This window comes from Strongyloides ratti (assembly GCF_001040885.1).
Source record: "Strongyloides ratti genome assembly S_ratti_ED321, chromosome : X".
NCBI classification, from domain to species: Eukaryota; Metazoa; Nematoda; class Chromadorea; order Rhabditida; family Strongyloididae; genus Strongyloides; species Strongyloides ratti.
In genome coordinates, this window is record NC_037309.1 from 1650180 (window position 1) to 1670876 (window position 20697).

Sequence of the window (20697 nt, forward strand, 5' to 3'; positions counted from 1 at the left end):
TAATTACGCAAAAGTATATTGTCATTAAAATTTTTATTTTGTAATCAGTAAAACGTTTATTTTTTGAATTATAATGTATCACAATAATCATATTTTAAAAAATAAAAAATGACATTAAAAATTAATTATAAAATGTTTTTAAATTGTTACATCTTGTATTGTATCTTGTTATCTATGATAAAAATGTATTTTAAAATTAATTTGTGCCAATTAGTTTCTTTATTAAAAAATTTATTTTATTCTACCATCACCAAGAAGAGATTTTTGTGTGTAAAAAAAATGTTTTTTTTTTTCTCCTTTTTAAATGTTATAATAATTAAAACAAATAGTCATTTCCACCTAGTGCATCCATTACAATTCTTTCACGTTTTTCAGGCATCCAATAAGCTCTTTTATTTAAGACATCATATCTATTATTTGGATAATAATTATCACTAAATTTTGGTTGATTTATAAAAAATTCTCTATTTGGTCTTATTACTGATTCTTGATAAGCCTTTAAATAATTTTTTATTAATAATATTAATAAATAAGTAATATAATATGATAAACTTACATTAACAAAATTACTTGTAAAAGTTAAAAATAAACAAAATGAAATTAGTACTAAAGTTTGTGTATAAAAAGTTTTAAACAACATTATATCCTTCTTTTTATTTATCTGAAAAATATAAAAAGTTTATAAAATATAAGAATGACATAATTTTTTTTAAGGTGGAACAAATATTTGCAAATTTTTAGTTTTTATTATTTTTTTTTATATAACAAAATATTTTTGACCATTAAAATAATTTTAAATGTACAAATGTTGTGACTAGAGAAATATATATAAAAATTTTATAAGGTAAAAAAAAAGGAGGAGTATTAACTGAAAATTTAATTCAACATAATTTTTTGAAATATTATAATACAGTAAGTTTAAAAAAGAAATATATATTACTATTTTTTTTGTTATACAATAAAACATATTTAATTACGTATAAATTAAAAAATTGAGACATTTTTAAAGAAACATAAATATACTAAGTAAAAAGAATATTTCTTATATATAAAATAAATAATATTTGCATACTATTTACATAAATCGTTTTAAATTTATTATATAGAAGTGGTAAAAAAAATTCTGAAAATTAAATTAATATTTTTTTTTTAAATGTACTAGAAACATTGTATTTACAAAAGTAGAAAAAAAAAATCTTTTATATAAGAGTGTTTCAATAATCATTTAAAAATTAAATAAATTAAATTTATAAAAATAAATAAATGAAATAAATGTCATTTAAAAACATTTATAATGACTTTCTATTTAGAAACTTTATTTTTTAAGTTAATAGTAAAAAAAATTAATTTTATAAGTTTAAAAGCACTATGATAATTTATAATTTTAATGGATTTCTTAAATTAATAAATAAAATGTTTATTGAAATAAATTGAAACTACAATTAAATTCTAAAGATAAATGTTATCCAAAAAAAAATTATTATTTTCCATGATAAACTACTATATATCCAATTTTTAACATTACTTTATTTTTCTTTTAATAAATAGATAATTGAAAAAGTTTTTATAGATGATTTATTTTACCAAAATATTATTTTATTATGATCATAAAAATATATTATATAATTTTTAAATTTAGTCATGCCAAAAATTTTACTTACCTAAAGAATTATTTTTAACTATTTTTAGATATTTAAAATATATGAAAAATTTTTTTGTGTGGGTGAGTAAAGAAAATTATTTAAAATAAGAAAAGAGATATTTATGTATGAACACATTATGATAATGTAATATTGTTATTTTTGTAATTTGAAAATGTAAATTTAAAATAATGTTATTTTTCTTTTTTAGTTGAATATATTAATTAATAAAATATTTTGTTTAACTAAAAAATTATTAACAATTTAGAATACTTTAATTAATATTCTTAACATGTTTTACATAATTTTTCTAATAATAATATTATCTTTTTTTTATAAACTTTATGAATATTAAGAATCATGATAATAAAAAAAATTGATTACAATATATTATACTTGTTAATTAAAGTTGTATCTCATTTAATTTTTCATTTTATTGTTTTTCTTCTTCTTCATCTTGATCATAAATATCTTTGCATTGTGTTTGCAGTAATTTTCTGACTCCTTCACTTATAGCACCATTAGCTTCTGGAAATTTTTCAAATATCTCCAAATGTGGTTTTCCTTTCCAAATTAATCCACATCTAAATTCTGGATCATTTTTTGTTAAAAATAAATGAATTTTTTTAAGACAATCATGAACTTTACATAAAACAACATATGGTAAAGGTTTCATTAATTTTGAAATATCTGGAAGAGTATAAGCAGCAGGTTTTTTAAAATCACCATTTCCTCTAAACCATCCAACAAATGTTTGATCAACACCAGTAAAAAATAATTGGGCCCAGGTGAAGAATGGAAATCCAGCTCCTTCTGGATATGTTGTCAATAATTGTAATGGAACTAATTTTGAGGTGAAACCATAATCAACATATTCAATATCTTTATTTTCTTCAAATGTTTTTTTTGATGGTAATTCCTTATCATTTTCAAATTTATTTTCAATTTCTTTTCCAGCAAGATAATCAGCAGAGTCAACTTCATATCTAACAAGCATTTTAAAGTCACCAAATTGATAATGAACAAGTTGATAAAATGGTCCTGTAGTAAATTTAGATCTTGGTTTATTCATTTTAGCTTTCAAATGTTGATCATATGTTAAGTGACCAATTTCCATTAAATCAGATGCCTCCATTCTTGATAAAATAACAGTTTTACCAACTCTTTCACAATCAATTCTAAATAAACCATCACCAGCTTCCTGAGCAAAAGCAAATAATTTTTGAAGATTAATAGCATCTGTGATAAAATCATAGTCATTAAAATTAATTGGTTTTTTCTTTTTTTCACCAAAATGTTTTGCTGCAAGAATAGCAGGATCCATTGTACCATTAGGACATTTAAGATGATTAACATCATAAATTACAACACCAGCATCTTGAGCAAGTTTACCTCCTGGCCAAAAATTTGATTGTAATGGCATACCAGGAATCTAAAAAAATATAACAAGTTATTATACATATTTTTTAATCAATATTTACAATTATTGTTGGGGTTTCATCTTCCAAGTACCATTGATAGGAACCTATTCTATCATATTGTTTTGTTGATGTTGGTCCATTTTTTGTACTTAAATTATGTAAAGGTAATAAACCATAAGGTTCATCAGCTAATCCTTCAAATAACCAAAATCCATCAATAGCCATATCTTAAATATTAAAATACATTAATTTTTTAATAATTTTAATTATTAATAAGTATAATATATATAAAAAGATATATTATATAAATACATGATTGTACTAATAATAAAATAATAAAAAAAAAAGTAAAAACATAATTTTCGTTTGTATAATTAATATTAATTTTATAAAAATATATGAGAATATCTTTTGTTAAAATAAAATATATAAATATTTTATAAAGTGAATAAGTGATTATTTAAAATGATCTTGATAAAGTATAAAATCATACGTAATATAAGAAAGATAATATTTTAAAGAATCTATTTATCTATTATTAATTGGCAGCTAAAAATTTTAGTGAAATTAGAAGTATAATAATAATAGAATTTTATATATATATACTTTTGTTGTCTGGATGTATGCCATTGTCATTTTACTGAATACAGATGTAAAATAATAAATAAATATTGATAAAGTTATTATTTTTATTTAAAATTAAAAGAATAATATTCTTATTCAATAAAAATATTATAAGTGATTGAAAAACTTTACAATCAGTTACTTTAGAAATTGCTTAAAATCTAAAAGATTATCATAGTCATATAATACATTTATTTATGAGTGGGAGATGATAAATAGTAAAAGTTGAGTTCTTTTTATTCAGGATAATAGTTAAATAATGTGAAAACATTATATGAAGAACGGATAAAATATTATGTCATTGGAACAATTGTCAAAAATTAAATATATGTATATATAATATACTTATATATATATATATATACTAAAAAAATAATGTTACATTTCTTTTAAAATTATTTCATTTTAATTATCTAATATGTAAGAAAAAAAAAAAGGTAAAATAAATTATTATAAATTATTATTTTATATTAATTAACTATTAAACATAAATATATTATAAATAAATTAAAACATTTTGATAAATAATAAATATCTGTCTATATTATTAATATTTTGCAAATGGAATAATATACCAACTAAGTTGATGAAGCATATCTACTGATGATGGAATTTCTTGAATTAATTGTTGCGTATTTTCTGTAAGATACCCAAATGCTCTATAGAACATTGTAATAATATCATATGCTAATTTCTGTGTAGCTTGACTTTCTATTTGTGAGAAACATGATGTAAATATTCCATCAGTTACAATGGCTCCTTCTGTTGTTATTGGAGAATATATTCCTTTTGAAACTTTTCTTCCAACTTTTATAATTTTATCTGCAATAGGATTATTATTATTATCATATGATACTACACATTCTCCTTCTTTAACTTTATATGCATATTTTGAACCAAGCATCCATTGTTGTAATTTCTCATTATCATGAATAGCATTAATAGCTTCGTTACATTTACCAAATGGTATTAAATGAAGTTCTGTTAATGAAAGTTTCTTTCCTGATTCTGTTTGAATAATTAAGAATTTTTGTTCATAGTCTGGTTTTCTATGATAAAACATTTCAACTTTCTCATATTTTTGAATTCCTTCTGGTGATGGTACTAATACTAAATCACCAACTTGTAATTCATCCATACGTTTAGAACCACCTGGTGTTTTAATTATAGTATCTGCTGCAAAACAGTTACGTTTAGCTATAGCATTAAATGCACCTGGTGGATCAGAATTACTTCCTCCTGTATTTGGTGTTCCAGCAGCTTTTTGTGTAGGCGTACCAGATGCTTTGGGACCTTGTCTAAATATATTTGAATGTAATTTATGTGGTTCACTAACTTTTCTTGAAGATCCATCATTTTCACCACTATCATTTTCATCACTTCCTTTATGATTATTATTTCCTTTTTTAGCACTTTTTGGAGTATTAGAATTACCATGACCACCGCCTACACTTCCATTATCATCTGGGCGAGCTCTTAATTTATTATTATTTTCACCAGAACCTCTTAAATTAAATGGTGTATTACCACCTTCAGATAAATCTGGTGTATTATTGTCCCCATCAGTTAAATCTGGTCCATTACCGCCTCCAGGCTGACCTGGTGCATTTGTTACTTCACCGTATATAATATCAGTATTATTTCTGTTTTGGTCAGTTGTTTTTGTAGGTGTACCAATATTATCTCCTTCATTTATTAAGATTCCTGAACCACTTAAAGGATCTGTTCGTTTATTATTATCTGGACCATTTTCATTTTTATTACCAAAAATATCTTTTTCATTTTTTATACTTTCATTACCATTATCAATATCAATAACAGATGTGGTATTAGTCAAGTTATTTCCATCAACTTCACTAGATTCTTCCTCAACTTCTTTACTTTCAGTATTTTCACCACTGTTTTTATTGTTATCTCCTTCATTTTCTGGTAATTGGAATTCTTCTTTACTGTCTTCTTTACTATCGGGAGATTTATTAATAAATCCACCAGATAAATTGGAAATAGGAGTTGATGTTTTGTTGTTATCTTTTTCATCTGTTGTTTTACTAGAATTGTTCAAAGATTTATCAGTTTTATCTAAATCATCTTTTTTATCATTTTCACCACTATTTTCCAAACCATCTTTTTCCATACTTTTTGTTAAACTTTTATTATTTGGTTTTTTACTTGATTCATTTTTATCAGATTTTTCACCTGAATCATTTTCTAAAGATTTTTTATTCTCAGTAGAAGAAGAAGTTTTCTTATCTCCATCAATTGATTTTGTTGATTTTAAATTTTCATCTTTTGGTAATTTTGTAGAAATTTGTTTTTTTCCATCTTTATCATCTGTTGGTGTTTCATCACCTTCAGATTCAGGATATTTTGGACCATCAACAGTATTTTTATTTTTGTTTGAATTTGTTTTATCTTTTTTATTATCGTCAGTTTTATTTCCAGTACCATTATTTTTATTTTTACCATTTTCTTTCTTATTATTACTATTAGTTTTATTATTATCATTATCATTATCGTTATCGTTGTCATCAGTTAAATCTTTTTCATTACTATTGTTTTTCTTTTTACCATCATCCTTATTATCTTTATTTTTATTATTTTTTGGTTTATTATGATTTTTCTTATAATCACCACCATCATTTTCTTCATTACTAATGCCACTTCCATTATCACCATTACTTTTTTCTGCACTTAAATTATTACTATTATCTCCATTTTCATCCTAAAATTTATTTTAAAATATGACATTAGAAAATATTTCTATAAACCAACTTACTTTTTTATTTGACCCACTTTTGTTAGGTTTCTTATTAGGAGACTAAAAATAAAAATTATAAATCATTTAAGTGAAAAAAATATATATATATAATTAACCTACCCTATTTTTACTGTCTGATTCTTCATTATCAATTTTACTATTATTATTTCTTAATGGATTATTGTCATCATCATCATCATCGTTTTTGTCTTTGTTTTTCCAATGTTTATTAGAAGATGTACGATCAATCTTATTTTTTGTTAAATTAGATGTACTATTTTTATCTTCCTCAGATTCTTTAGTTATATCTTTATCTGTTTCATCTGATTTCTTTGAATTATTAATATTATTTACTTGTGAAATATCATTTGGTAATTTATTTTTTGCATTATTATTACTTGATGAACCAACATTTCCAAAAGTATTACTATTATTAATTTGTACAGGAGTATCTTGTTTTTCTTTAGTAGTACTTTTTTCTCCATTATGAATATAATTGTTGTATGTAGTATTATTATGGTTAATAATAACAACTTTTCTATTATCAATAAAACCTTTCTCTCGACTTTCCATTTCATGTGTTTCATGGGAATTTAGGTTATCGTAATCATTAATGTCTAAAATAATATATAAAATATATTAATAAAAAAATATATGATTCGTTTCTTTTACTTACCAACACCTTTATTTTTGATATCTTTTCTTACTTCTTCAATAATTTTTTTATCTAATTCTGATGTTGTAACACGATCACCTCTTACTTGACCTCTAACTCTGGTATTTAAATTTTTCTGTAATTCTTTTTCATGTTCCTTCCATGAATTCCATGTTTGAGTACTCCAAGTAGTCCATGTATTTGATGTCCATGATGTCCAACTTGCTGCTGTCCATTCACCATTCTTTCCAACAGATGTAATATGACCTGATTTTGGTTCAGTTTTTGATGATCCTTCTGAATAACTACCACTATTTTTGGCATCTTCTTTTTCTTTTGATAATTTTGTTGATATGATACTTTCTGAACTAGATTTTGATGTATCAATTTTTGATGAAATTTTACTCTCATATTCACTTGATTTTGTTCCACTCTCTTCATATGATGATCCTTGTCTACTATGATTTTCATTTCTTGTAGAATGACTCTCTTCTTCTTTATATTTTTCAAAATTATTTTCACCATTATTTTTTATATGATTTTTTGGTATAGTTATATCTTTATCAAATGTTGATATTGATTCACCATGTGATATAAGACCTTCTCTATTAAATTTACCACATCTTGGACGACAAATTGTTACTCGATAACCCCCACTTAAATAATTAAAATTTAAAGAAAAAGAAAAAAAAAATAATAAAAGTTATATAATAATATATATTTATTAACTTACCTAGTCCTTTCAATTGCTTTAACAATAAGAAGTGGTGGTGATTTGTTACGAAGCATAAATAATCTTAATCTATATCCTGTATATCCTCCAAAATCTTCTGGTATTTGACTTGCATCTTTAAGTACAGTAAATCCATTTTTAACAACTTCAATATTTTTTTTAATAATATCTGATGCTTCTGAACCTGGTGTTATATCAGAGGTACCATCTGGTAATTCATATACAAAACAATCATTACCATCATGTTCTATTATATGCTTGTTTTTATTATCTTTGAAGGTCATATCACAGCATGTATGTAAAACTCTTAAATTAAATTAATTACTATCCTAATTTTTTTTTTATAAAACATACTTTCCGGTAGGTGTTAATTGATTAACATAAGCAACAAAATTTGTTTTACCTCCACAAGCTGATTGTTCTCTATCATAAGTACATTTCTATAAAATTTAAAAGAAAATAATAAAAAAAAAATTAAATGAAAGTGAGAAGATAAATATTTACCAAGTCGGAATATCCACATAATTGAAGTTTTTGACAATGCATACGAATGGTATCATTGCCAAAAGATTGAACAATAAGAATTTGATCATTTTCACAACGATAGGACAATCCATATGTTTGAGTAATAAATATTATTGGTAATATTAATACAATTAGTAAATTTGAGAACATATTACGCCAACGCATTTTCATTGGCACTGAAAAAAATATATATATTTATATATGTATATATATATATAAAATTGAAATGAAAATTATAAAATAAAATAAAAATGAATGATATATAAACTTTTATAGACAATAATTATCAAAAAAATTGAAAGTTTCAAAGAATTGTTCTGATTAATGATGATGAAAAGATATTTCAATAATGTTAAGAAAACTTTCATGTCTATTTCTTATCCTAATTTGGGATAATTTTAATGACGCCTATGTAAAAAATTTTAACGTCTTGACCCCTTAGGCATTTTACTAAAGGTTATTCGTTTCAAATAAATAAAATAATTTCTAAAATAGTATATTAAATAAAAATAAAATGTACATTATTTTATATCCACATCCTAATATACTTTTTTTTTTTTTATATATATAATATACATCAATTAATTTGAATATTTTACATACCTCGACAAAATCACTAATTTTATATAACAATAATAACTACCCAAAAAAGAGACTATGAGTAGGAGTGTCCACCAGCTGATTTTCATTAACTGATGTAACCTAATTTCAATGATACATTTTCGAGACAAATAATTAAAATGAATTTTTTTAAATATCTTACTTATTCTCAACTATAATTTATGGTTGACAAAAAGTTGTTTATTCAAAAATAACTTTTTTTCTATATAAGATGCGTAATAAAGAAAATAATACAACCTAAGGCAATTAAAAGGAAAAGGGTAATTAATTAAAATGATTGTTATTTCTATAGTAAAAAATATACTTAAAAAAAATTTTATTTTTTTTCTAGTAAAAAAAATTATTATATAATATAATAAATATATATTTATAATAATTAATAAAATAATAATAAATAAATTTTTACAAATTATTGTTAAGAATTATTATATGAAAATATATTATAAAATAAATTAAATAATTTTTCATATTTTAAAAGTTAAATTGTGATAAATACTCTTTAAGGTATTGTACTATATCATGTAGTACCATTTAAGTTTTATGTCAATGTCAGGTTAAATATTTTAAGATTCTTTATTTAAAAAGTATATTATAGTTAATGTTTATTTCATATAAAACATAAAATATATTCCATATACATTATAAATGAGGTATAATTAAGCGTATTTTAATTTATTTATCATAACATAACCGTTCATTTATTTGATGTTTTTATTGGTATTAAATTATATTTTTATATATAGGCTACAAATATAAAAAATTATGTCAATGATAATATTTAACAGTTTCAAATGTAATTCCAAAGTTTTTAATATAATTTTAATTTATATTTCTTTTTTTTTTATTGTAATTGATGTGAAAAAAATAAATATGTTTTATTTCAATTAATTGAAAATATATTTTATCCTGTTGTTTAAAGTTAAATTTAAATTTTTGTATATAAATAAAAGTGAAAAAGCGGATGGAAATCCTTTACAATAATTAACCTTACTTTATTTTATAATTCAAAATGTGTATAAATAATTTCTAAAAATGTTGATGATAATGTACTTGAGATAAAAAATCTTTTTATATTGCTTAAATATATTTGAAGAAAAATTTAGATACCAATAGTACTCAGGAAATGATAAATGTGCTTATCCCACACGTCTTTAGTTAAAATTATACCACAATCAACCATATATTTTAGTAATAATTGCTGATATATGCTCAAAGACAAAAAATCTTAAGTTTATGAAAAATTTATATATTCAGATAGTTTGTTACATTGTTGGAGCTTTTTGTATATATACTTTGACAAGAAATAAAGATTAATAGTAAAGTAAAGCTTAATAATATTGAGTTGCGCACAAAATTACATATCTCTTGTTACAATAACAGATATGAAGATCAACAAAAGTCTCTGCAGGTAAAAGATATAGTATGGTATATTCTATTAAGTATATATGAACGGCTTTTAAATTATGAAAAAGTGTCTATATTGTTTGGATAGATATATCAAAATTCGTAGAACAGGATTGAAATTTTAAGAAGAGAGGTAGCACACCTTACAATAGTCTTCAATAAATTCACTTCATAAGTAACTACTTCTTCAGAACAACCTTGCGCAATATCTCACTGTCTTAAGGTATTTTAACAGTTATCTCTACCATTTCATTATCATTAAAAAGTTTCATTCTCCTACTTAAAATTATTTTTATGCTTTTTGAAATATATAAAACATTAGCTTACTTTTCTGAGTATTGTTAAATAGACACGGATAAATTTTTGTTAACAACTCTTTCATCCAATATTATAAAACAATTAAAATTAATTTATTTTTAGTTTTATTTTTCCAATCTTTAATCTTGTGAATCCTTAAAGGTATTCATATTTTCAAAAGATTGGTAAAAAGTGGTTATTAGGCTCCAAATTATTAATAATCAATTTTATTCAAACGTTATCGATACCTTGTTTATCAATTACTTTTTTGACATTTACTAAAAATTTGTCATAATGGAAAATCCAAACGAAAAAGATCCAGGTTGGCAATATCTTCGCCTTTCCCGTGAAGAAATGGCAAAAGTATGTTTATATTTTATATTTTTTTTTTTATAATAAAATTTTTAATAATTATTATATAATATAGGAACATTCAAAACCTTTTGATTCAAAAAAACATTGGTGGGTACCAGATCCAGAAGAAGGATATGTTTTTGGAGAATTAGTATCAACAAAAGGTGATATTTCTACTTTTAAAACTAGTGGAGGAGAAAAAAAATTTAAGAAAGATCTTTTACAAGAAATGAATCCACCTAAATTTGAAAAAACTGAAGACATGTCTAATTTATCCCATCTTAATGATGCATCTGTTCTTTATAACCTTCGTTCACGTTATTCATCTATGCTTATTTACACATATTCTGGTCTTTTCTGTGTCGTAATTAATCCTTATAAAAGGCTTCCAATTTATACTGATTCTGTTGCTCGTATGTTTATGGGAAAACGCCGTAATGAAATGCCACCTCATTTGTTTGCTGTATCTGATGAAGCTTACCGTAATATGCTCCAAAATAAGGAAAATCAATCTATGTTAATTACTGGAGAGTCAGGAGCAGGAAAAACTGAAAATACTAAAAAAGTTATTGCATACTTTGCTAGTGTCGGTGCTTCTCAACAAAATGCACCAAAAGAAGGAGAGAAAAAAGTTACTCTTGAAGATCAAATTGTTCAAACTAATCCAGTTCTTGAAGCATTTGGTAATGCTAAAACTGTTCGTAACAATAATTCTTCTCGTTTTGGTAAATTTATTCGTATTCACTTCAATCGCCAAGGAAAATTAGCTTCTTGTGATATTGAACATTACCTTCTTGAAAAATCTCGTGTAATTCGTCAAGCTCCTGGTGAAAGATGTTACCATATTTTCTACCAAATATTTTCTGACTTCAAACCAAACCTTAAAAAAGAACTTCTTCTTGATTTACCATTGAAAGATTATTGGTTTGTTGCTCAAGCTGAATTGTCAATTGATGGTGTTAATGATACTGAAGAATTCCAACTTACTGATGAAGCTTTTACTATTCTTAATTTCTCTGAAGCTGAAAAAAATGACTGTTACAAACTTATGTCTGCTATTATGCACATGGGTAATATGAAATTCAAACAACGTCCTCGTGAAGAACAAGCCGAAGCTGATGGTGAAGATGAAGCTAAAAAAGCATCAAAAATGTATGGTATAGATTCAGATCAATTTTTAAATGCACTTATGAAACCAAGAGTAAAAGTTGGTACTGAATGGGTTTCTAGAGGACAAAATGTTGAACAAGTTAATTGGGCTATTGGAGCTATGGCTAAAGCTCTCTACGCCCGTGTCTTTGATTGGCTTGTTAAAAAATGTAATCTTACTCTTGATCAAAAGGGCCTTTCACGTGATTACTTTATTGGTGTTCTTGATATTGCTGGTTTTGAAATTTTCGACTTTAACTCTTTCGAACAATTGTGGATTAACTTTGTAAATGAAAAACTTCAACAATTCTTCAATCATCACATGTTCGTTTTAGAGCAAGAAGAATATGCTCGTGAAGGAATTCAATGGACATTCATTGATTTTGGTCTTGATCTTGCTGCTTGTATTGAACTTATTGAAAAGCCACTTGGTATCATTTCTATGCTTGATGAAGAATGTATTGTTCCAAAAGCTACTGATATGACATTAGCTCAAAAACTTATCGAACAACATTTAGGTAAACATCCAAACTTTGAAAAACCAAAACCACCAAAGGGAAAACAAGCTGAAGCTCATTTTGCTATGCGTCACTACGCTGGTACTGTACGTTATAATGTTACTAACTGGTTGGAAAAGAACAAAGATCCACTTAATGATACCGTTGTATCTGTCATGAAAGCCAGTAAAGAAAATGCTCTTCTTCTTGAAATATGGTCTAATTACGCAACTCAAGAAGAAGCTGCTGAAAAAGCTAAAAGTGGTGGTGGTGGTGGAAAGAAAAAAGGTAAATCCGGATCATTTATGACTGTCTCTATGTTATACAGAGAGTCACTTAACAAACTTATGGATATGCTTCACCGTACTCATCCACATTTCATTCGTTGTATTATTCCAAATGAAAAGAAACTTTCTGGATACATTGATGCTGGTCTTGTTCTTAATCAACTTACATGTAATGGTGTACTTGAAGGAATTAGAATTTGCCGTAAAGGTTTCCCCAATAGAATGATGCATCCAGATTTTGTTGAACGTTATGCTATACTTGCAGCTACTGAAGCACGTTCATCTGAAGATCCAAAAGCATGTTGTGCAGCTATTCTTGAAAAACTTCTTAAACAAAAAAAACTCAAAGAAGAATTATATCGTGTTGGTCATACTAAAGTTTTCTTCAAAGCTGGTACTGTTGCTCAGATTGAAGAATATCGTGATGACAGAATTAATGATATTCTTTCTAAATTCCAAGCTGTTATTAGATATAACATTCAACAAGTTGAATGTAAACAAAGACGTGCCCAATGGAATGGATATTATACTATTCAAAAAAATATTCGTCAATGGTCAATTTTGAGAACTTGGGATTGGTTCAAACTTTATGGATTATTGAAACCACATCTTAAATCTGGAAAATATGAAGAAGAAATGGCTAAATTGAATGCTGAAATAGAAAAACTTGAAGTTGAATCAAAGAAAGCTGAAGCTGTTCGTTCTCAACATGAGAAAGAATTAAAAGCAATTGAAGAAGAACGAGATAAATATCTTGCTGATTTAGAACTTCTTAGAGATTCAGGTGGTAAGATTCAAGAAACATTAGTGAATCTTGCAAACCAAAAAGCTTCATTGGAACGTAATGTATCAGACGCTAAAGACAGATTATCTGACCAAGAGACAAGAAGAGAAGAATTGGAGCGTGCTGTACGTAAAGGAAATAAGGACAGAGAACAATTTACTAATCAAATTGAGACATTAAATGATAATTTGAAAAAAATAGAAAATGAAAAGGAAGAAAAAGCTGAAAGAATTAAAAATCTTCAAGATGAAATGACACGTCAAGATGAGGCTATTGCTAATTTGAACAAAGAAAAAAAACGAAATGAGGAAGAAAATAGAAGACTTGGAGAAAATCTTCAAGCAGAAGAAGAAAAACATGCACAAGCTATGCGTCTTAGAGTTAAGCTTGAAAAGGCTATTGAGGAAATTGAAGATAATCTTGATAGAGAACGCAGAATACGTTCAGATATTGAAAAGGCAAAGAAAAAAATTGAAAATGAACTCGGAATTTCACAAGAAGCTTTAGAAGAATTAGGAAAAAGAAAAAGTGAAATTGAAGACAAATTACTTAAAATTGACGAAGAAATTAATAGTTTTGCACTAGCACTTGAAGAAAAACAAAGAACTGTTTACAAATTACAAAGAACTATTAAGGACCAAACTAACAGAATAGCTGAACTTGAAGAAGAACTTGAAACAGAGCGCCAAGCAAGAGCTAAAGTTGATAAGGCTAAAGGAAGTGTTCAACTTCTTTTAGATGAAATTAATGATGCCCTTGATGAGGAAGCCGGAAAAATTGCTGCTCAACAAGAACTTTCTAAAAAGAAAGATCTTGAATTGATGAAATTAAGACAAGAACTTGAAGAAGCTAACATTAACAACGACACTCAATTAGCATCTCTTAGAAAGAAGAATAATGAAAATATTAGTGAACTTAACGAGAAACTTGAACACTTACAAAAAAGCAAAGCTAAAACTGATAAGGATAAAGAGACCCTTAGAAGACAAGTTGATGAAGTAACAATTCAATTAGGTGAAGAAACAAAAGGCAAATTTGATAACGAAAGACTTGTTAAGAATGTTGAAAACCAAGTTTCTGAATTACAAGCCAGAACTGAACAACAACATAAAACAATTCAAGAATTATTAGCCTTTAGAAGTCGTGTTGCTGGAGAAAATGGTGATTTAGAGGCTCAAGTTGAAGAATTAGAAGCACAACTTACTTCTGTTTCTAAGAAAAAAGCTCAAATTTTGTCACAATTAGATGAAGCAAAGAGAAATGTTGATGAGGAACATCGTGAAAAACAAGAACTTTCTGCAACAACCAAAAATCTTCAACATGAAATTGATGTAATTCATGAACAAATTGAAGAAGAAATCAATCTTAAAGAAGAAATTTTGAAACAACTTTCTAAGGCTAAAGCTGAAATACAACAATGGAAAGCTAAATTTGAAAGTGAAGGTCTTACAGCTGCTGATGAAATGGAGGAAGAAAAAAGAAGAAGACAAGCTAAAATATTGGAACTTCAAGAATCAATCAATGAGGCTAATAATAAATGCTTTACTTATGAAAAAGCAAACAACAGACTTATTGTTGAAGTTGAAGATGCTCGTGTTGATGCTGAAAGATATGCCAGTCAAATTAGTCAATTGGAAAAGAAACATGGAGGATTTGACAAAATTATTGACGAATGGAAACGTCAAGTTGATGATCTTTCAATGGATATTGAAAAAGCAAATAATGAGTCACGTTCTGCCACTGCTGAAGCATATTCACTCCAATCAACATCATCCCAACTTTCAGAACAAATTGATGAATTACGTCGTGATAATAAAACATTAGCCAATAATATTCGTGATTTGTCTGAACAAGTAGATTCAGGAAATAGAACAAGCCAAGAAGTACACAAAAAAGTTCGCATGTTAGAACTCGAAAAAGAAGAACTTCAACATGGTCTTGATGAAGCAGAAGCTGCACTTGAAGCAGAAGAATCAAAAGTTATTCGTGTACAAACAGAGGTTTCACAAATTAGATCTGAAATTGATAGAAGAATTCAAGAAAAAGAAGAAGACTTTGAAAATACACTTAAAACTCACCAACGTGCTATTGAATCAATGCAAACATCACTTGAAACTGAAACTAAAGCAAAGAATGTATTACTTCAAAGTAAGAAGAAACTTGAAGGAGATATTAATGAGTTAGAACTTGCATTAGATCATGCCAACAAAACAAATGTTGATGCTCAAAAGAATATTAAAAAATGTATTGCTCATGTACAAGAACTTCAATCACAATTAGATGAAGAACAAAAGATTCGTGAAGAATATAGAGAAAACTACCTCAATTCAGAAAAGAAATATGGAATTGTACAAGCTGAAGTTGAAGAACTTGTTATACAAAAGGGACAAATTGAAAAATTGAAATCTACTTTAGATGCTGAACTTCATAATATTAGAACATCTAACAATGAATTAGCTAATGAAAATTCTTCTGTTAGTACATTAAAGAGAAATATTGAAAATGATATTGTTCTTGTTAGAGTAAGTATAATATTTGTTTTAAACAAAATTATTTAATTATTATTATTTTTTTAGGATAATATGGATAAATCATTATCTGAATTAAAAACACTTGAAGAAAACTACAAAAAGATTTTATCTGATATTGGAAGACTTTCAGAAGAATTACATCAAGAGCAACAACATTATGAACATGTTGATCGTATTCGTAAAGGATTTGAACAACAAATCAAAGAACTTCAAATTAAACTCGAAGAAGCTGAAGTCAATGCTCATCGTAATGGTCAAAGAAATATTGAAAAACTTGAAAGCTTAGTCAAGAAGAGAGAACAAGAATTAGAAAGTGAAACTAGAAGACATAAAGAAACTATTAAATTAGTTAGTAGACATGAAAGAGAAGTTCGTGAAAGACAATTTGATTTAGATGAACAAAAGAAGTCTGCTCAAAAAATGCAAGAATTAATTGAAAAATTGCAAGGAAAGATTAAAGTACAAAAGAGACAAGCTGAAGAAGCTGTAAGTTTTTAATTAATGATATATAAATATTAATCAAAATATTTTTAGGAAGAATTAGCTACTATTAATCTTCAGAAATATAGACAACTTCAAATTGCTTTAGATCATGCTGAAGAAAGAGCTGATGAAGCTGAGAATAGTCTCCTTCGCATGAAGACAATGATTCGAGTAGGTGTTAGTAAAAGCGAAAAGAAAATATCAAATTCTCGCGATGAATAGAAAAAGTACAAAAATAAATAAACAGAATATTTCAATTAATAAAAAAAAAGAATATCAACAATTTAAACAAGTTTATTGTTATTATATTATTTCTTTTCATCAACTGGAGCCTGATGTTATATTAATAATATAATATAAATTTCTGATTTAAAATTAGATAATATAATTTTTTTTTTCTATTCAATCCTGGAATGATACGCATATATTTTTTTTAACACATACACATTTATTGTATAACATAATTACACAAAAAATTATTTCAATTTTTTATCTTTTTATAGACAAAAAAAATTTTTTTCATTCATCATTATGTATACTGTATGCCGCAATTATTTTTATAATACATAATTTCTTGAAAACTATTTTTTCATGTAGAATTTGATTTTTAAAAATTTAGGTAATACATATAAACATTCATTCATTCTATTTTGATTATTAAAAAAATACAAATTTTTAGTTTATAAAACAGAAAAAAAAAACAAAAATTTCATCATATAATTAATAAAAATAAAAAATAAATTTGCAATCACTGTAATACAAAATATTATATATGTTAAAATGATATAAAATACATTTCAATGAAATTTAATAACTAAAATATTTTTATTTAATGTATCATTTTCATGGAAATTATTATTAATATACTTATAAATTTTAAATTTGATAAGAAATAAGGTTTTATGTATTTTAAGAAAATTTTACCATGCGTTGGTGAAAGAATATTTTTATTTTATTGTAATTACCATAAGAATATAAAGCTATTTTTAAAACAAATCACGTTAGCATCATGTGAAAAAAATATATATATTTTTTTTCTTTAATAAATATTATATCTAGAACGGTATTAAATTATTTTTAACATAAATGATACTATATAACAGTATCATTAATTGTCTCATTGTTTTATATTATTTAGATACTAAATTAATGTGTTAATTAAAAATGATAGATAAAAATTTCCTTGTTAACACTATATTCAACTAAACTTGTAAACTTGGTAAGCTTTAAAAAAAAAACTTTAAGATAAGAATATTTCTCGTTTTTGTTGGTTCTTTTATAACCTTTGTAACCATATAAAAATGAAGTGCACCTGATTTTCATAGAATTTATGATAAAAATTATTATGTTATCAGTATTTATCAAAAAAAAGGTTATTCTTGACCCTATACTATACAAATATGTTTCAAAAAATTGATAGAAATAAATCAACGACAATTCTTTATAAAATGTTACATTAATGATAATATAATATTAATATACAGACAATAAAAAAAATGTTGATAAAGAAACACCTGAGATGGCAACTTTGGTCATTTTTATAATATCTTCTTACCAGCCTCTTAATAAAAATAGTTCCTATAAATTGAATGATTATTATCATTTATATTATCATATTTTTAAAATTTTATATTGGTATTGTATTATTAAAACATTTTCAAATTATTCTAAAAGATTGTTGTGAAGAAGAATATATTTATATATATAAAAAAAAAGAAAAAGTAAACATACTGTTTTAAAAGTAATATAGAGACAATCTTAGATATATATTTATTAAAGGTATAACAATCATGGCTTATATAACAGAAAGATACTCTTTACCTAGTGATATAAAAGCTTCTGATTTGGTTGTAAGTGTTTATAATATTCTTTCAAATTATTATCATTCATTTTTGCAGGTTAACATGCTAGACTGCTTACCACCTGAGACATTACGTCAAATATTTCAATATTTAAGTTATAATGATATTCAACATTTAGAAAAATTTGAACAATTAAAATATGTAATAAATAATTATAAAATTTTTTTACCTAGAAAACCAATAAATTTTGAAATTAATTGTGATGAATCTGGTTTAAGGTACCAGTTTAATCCTATGAATACATCAAATATTTTTCATATAACAGTAAGTTTAATATATTGAACAATATAATTATAAGTCCTTATTATAGTCTAAAGAGGAATTGATAAATACTATTAAAAATTGTTCATTAGAAGTATTTAAATTGCGCAAAATAAATGGACTTAAGAATATGATAAATTTAGTAAATGATGTTTTTCCTGAAATGATTAAATCTCGCCAACATAATATTATTTCATTGTCTTTAATTGATATTAATATTTCAAGTAATGATATTGATACATGGAGACATTTTTTTTATTACATTTTAAATAAGAATTGTAAAACAATAATAATTGACAATGTTATTTTATCAAATCTTTTTGATCATCATATATTTAATGAATGTAAAAAAATAACAAATGTAAAATGGGTTGTTAAAGATAGTGAGGTTGAAGAGAAGATTAAATGTGGTGAAATAATAATGAAAAATTTTACATTTTACGTAAGACATTCATCACCAGCTAAAATGGAAACACTTTATGCTCATATAGAAATGATTAATCCAAAAGATATAGTTTTATTTATTGAAACATGGTTAAGTATTTCTTGTCCAGCACCATTTAATATTGTTATTGAAAATTGTGATGACACATGGATAGAAGAATTTTCAAATGAATGTATTAAAAGTAATTTAATAAATTATAATAAACAAATAAGTTCAAACAAGTCATATTTTTCTCATGTTAAAATGAGTTATAATGATAATAACGGTATTACAAAAGTAACATTTAATAGCATTATTGACATGCCAGCCAGACATATTAATCAAAGAATGAGTCACGGGAGATTTTATAGAGATTTTTAATATATTATAAATTTATAACTTCATATATATATATATATTATTATATTTATAAAAATAGAGATTTTTGTAGAAAACTTTTTTTTTTGTCTATGTGCATTTTTAAAATTGTAAAATTGCTTGTATTAACATATTTTTTAATCATATAAAATTAAAACCAGTCTATTATTTTTCATTCATTATTTATTATCATATACAATTATATATGACTTTTTTTTATATTTTAACTTTTTTATTGTCTATTTTTCAATTTGGCATTGACAGCATTCTTTGTTATCAGGTAATAAATACAAAAATAATGTGTTTATCAAATGTATCATTCTTTGCTTCATCATATTATGATGAAAATTAATTTTTTTTAAAGTTAAATAAAAATAAAAATTTTGATAAAATGTTGCAAAAATTTATTAAGCATATTTAATATAAAATGTATTAAAAATTTACATTTAATAATTTGAAAAAACATTAAAATGTTATTAAACAAAAATATTTTAAAAATCATAATGATTATTTTAAAAAATTATTTTAATATTGTTTTAAATTTTAAACAAATCATTTTCAAAACAAAATATTATTTTAATCTGTTAGAAAATTTCCATTGTTTTTTTATGCCAATTTTCTAATTGTTTAATCATTAATTCTTTGTACTAAAATTTAAGCTATGAAACTTTATCTAATTGGTAATAAAATTTAATTATATATTACATTTTTTTATGCTAAATAATTAGTTGTAAATTAGTTATATACACAAGAATATAATGACATTAATTTTTTATCAGATCATGAATGATAAAACAAAAAGTTACTGCTCTGTTAAATGACAATTTCAATTTTTATTTAAGATTAAAATAAAATAAAGAATATATTTTAATATTAATTGATAGAAATATAATGAAAATTGTTTAAAATACATATTTAAAAGAAATAACATAAATATATGAAATTCATTTTAAATAATTGTTTTAAGAAAAATTTTGTATAAAAATAATTTAAAATATTTAATTTTTAT

At 24.3% G+C, this 20697-nt stretch overlaps 5 protein-coding genes across 5 annotated transcripts; 2 read left to right on the forward strand and 3 right to left on the reverse strand.

Annotated features, from left to right (window-relative positions):
• Window positions 1-316: 316 nt before the first annotated feature.
• On the reverse strand, window positions 317-640 carry SRAE_X000035400 (Hypothetical protein; the record flags this gene model as incomplete). The annotated part of the gene is made up of 2 exons (XM_024644689.1): window positions 317-496; window positions 557-640. 2 exons carry the CDS (start codon window positions 638-640, stop codon window positions 317-319), a joined length of 264 nt encoding a protein of 87 aa, XP_024510223.1.
• Window positions 641-2073: 1433 nt separating this feature from the next.
• SRAE_X000035500 (Hypothetical protein) lies at window positions 2074-3286 on the reverse strand (the record flags this gene model as incomplete). The annotated part of the gene is made up of 2 exons (XM_024644690.1): window positions 2074-3072; window positions 3122-3286. The coding sequence occupies 2 exons, from the start codon at window positions 3284-3286 to the stop codon at window positions 2074-2076; spliced, it is 1164 nt and encodes a 387-aa protein (XP_024510224.1).
• A 946-nt stretch (window positions 3287-4232) lies between these two features.
• SRAE_X000035600 (Hedgehog protein, Hint domain and Hint domain N-terminal-containing protein) lies at window positions 4233-8521 on the reverse strand (the record flags this gene model as incomplete). Its single annotated transcript, XM_024644691.1, has 7 exons — window positions 4233-6407; window positions 6462-6503; window positions 6564-7060; window positions 7120-7754; window positions 7832-8137; window positions 8186-8271; window positions 8336-8521. The coding sequence occupies 7 exons, from the start codon at window positions 8519-8521 to the stop codon at window positions 4233-4235; spliced, it is 3927 nt and encodes a 1308-aa protein (XP_024510225.1).
• Window positions 8522-10972: 2451 nt separating this feature from the next.
• SRAE_X000035700 (Myosin heavy chain) lies at window positions 10973-16985 on the forward strand (the record flags this gene model as incomplete). Its single annotated transcript, XM_024644692.1, has 4 exons — window positions 10973-11041; window positions 11106-16271; window positions 16326-16766; window positions 16815-16985. 4 exons carry the CDS (start codon window positions 10973-10975, stop codon window positions 16983-16985), a joined length of 5847 nt encoding a protein of 1948 aa, XP_024510226.1.
• A 1568-nt stretch (window positions 16986-18553) lies between these two features.
• SRAE_X000035800 (Hypothetical protein) lies at window positions 18554-19691 on the forward strand (the record flags this gene model as incomplete). The annotated part of the gene is made up of 3 exons (XM_024644693.1): window positions 18554-18613; window positions 18662-18889; window positions 18936-19691. The coding sequence occupies 3 exons, from the start codon at window positions 18554-18556 to the stop codon at window positions 19689-19691; spliced, it is 1044 nt and encodes a 347-aa protein (XP_024510227.1).
• Between the last annotated feature and the right edge of the window lie 1006 nt (window positions 19692-20697).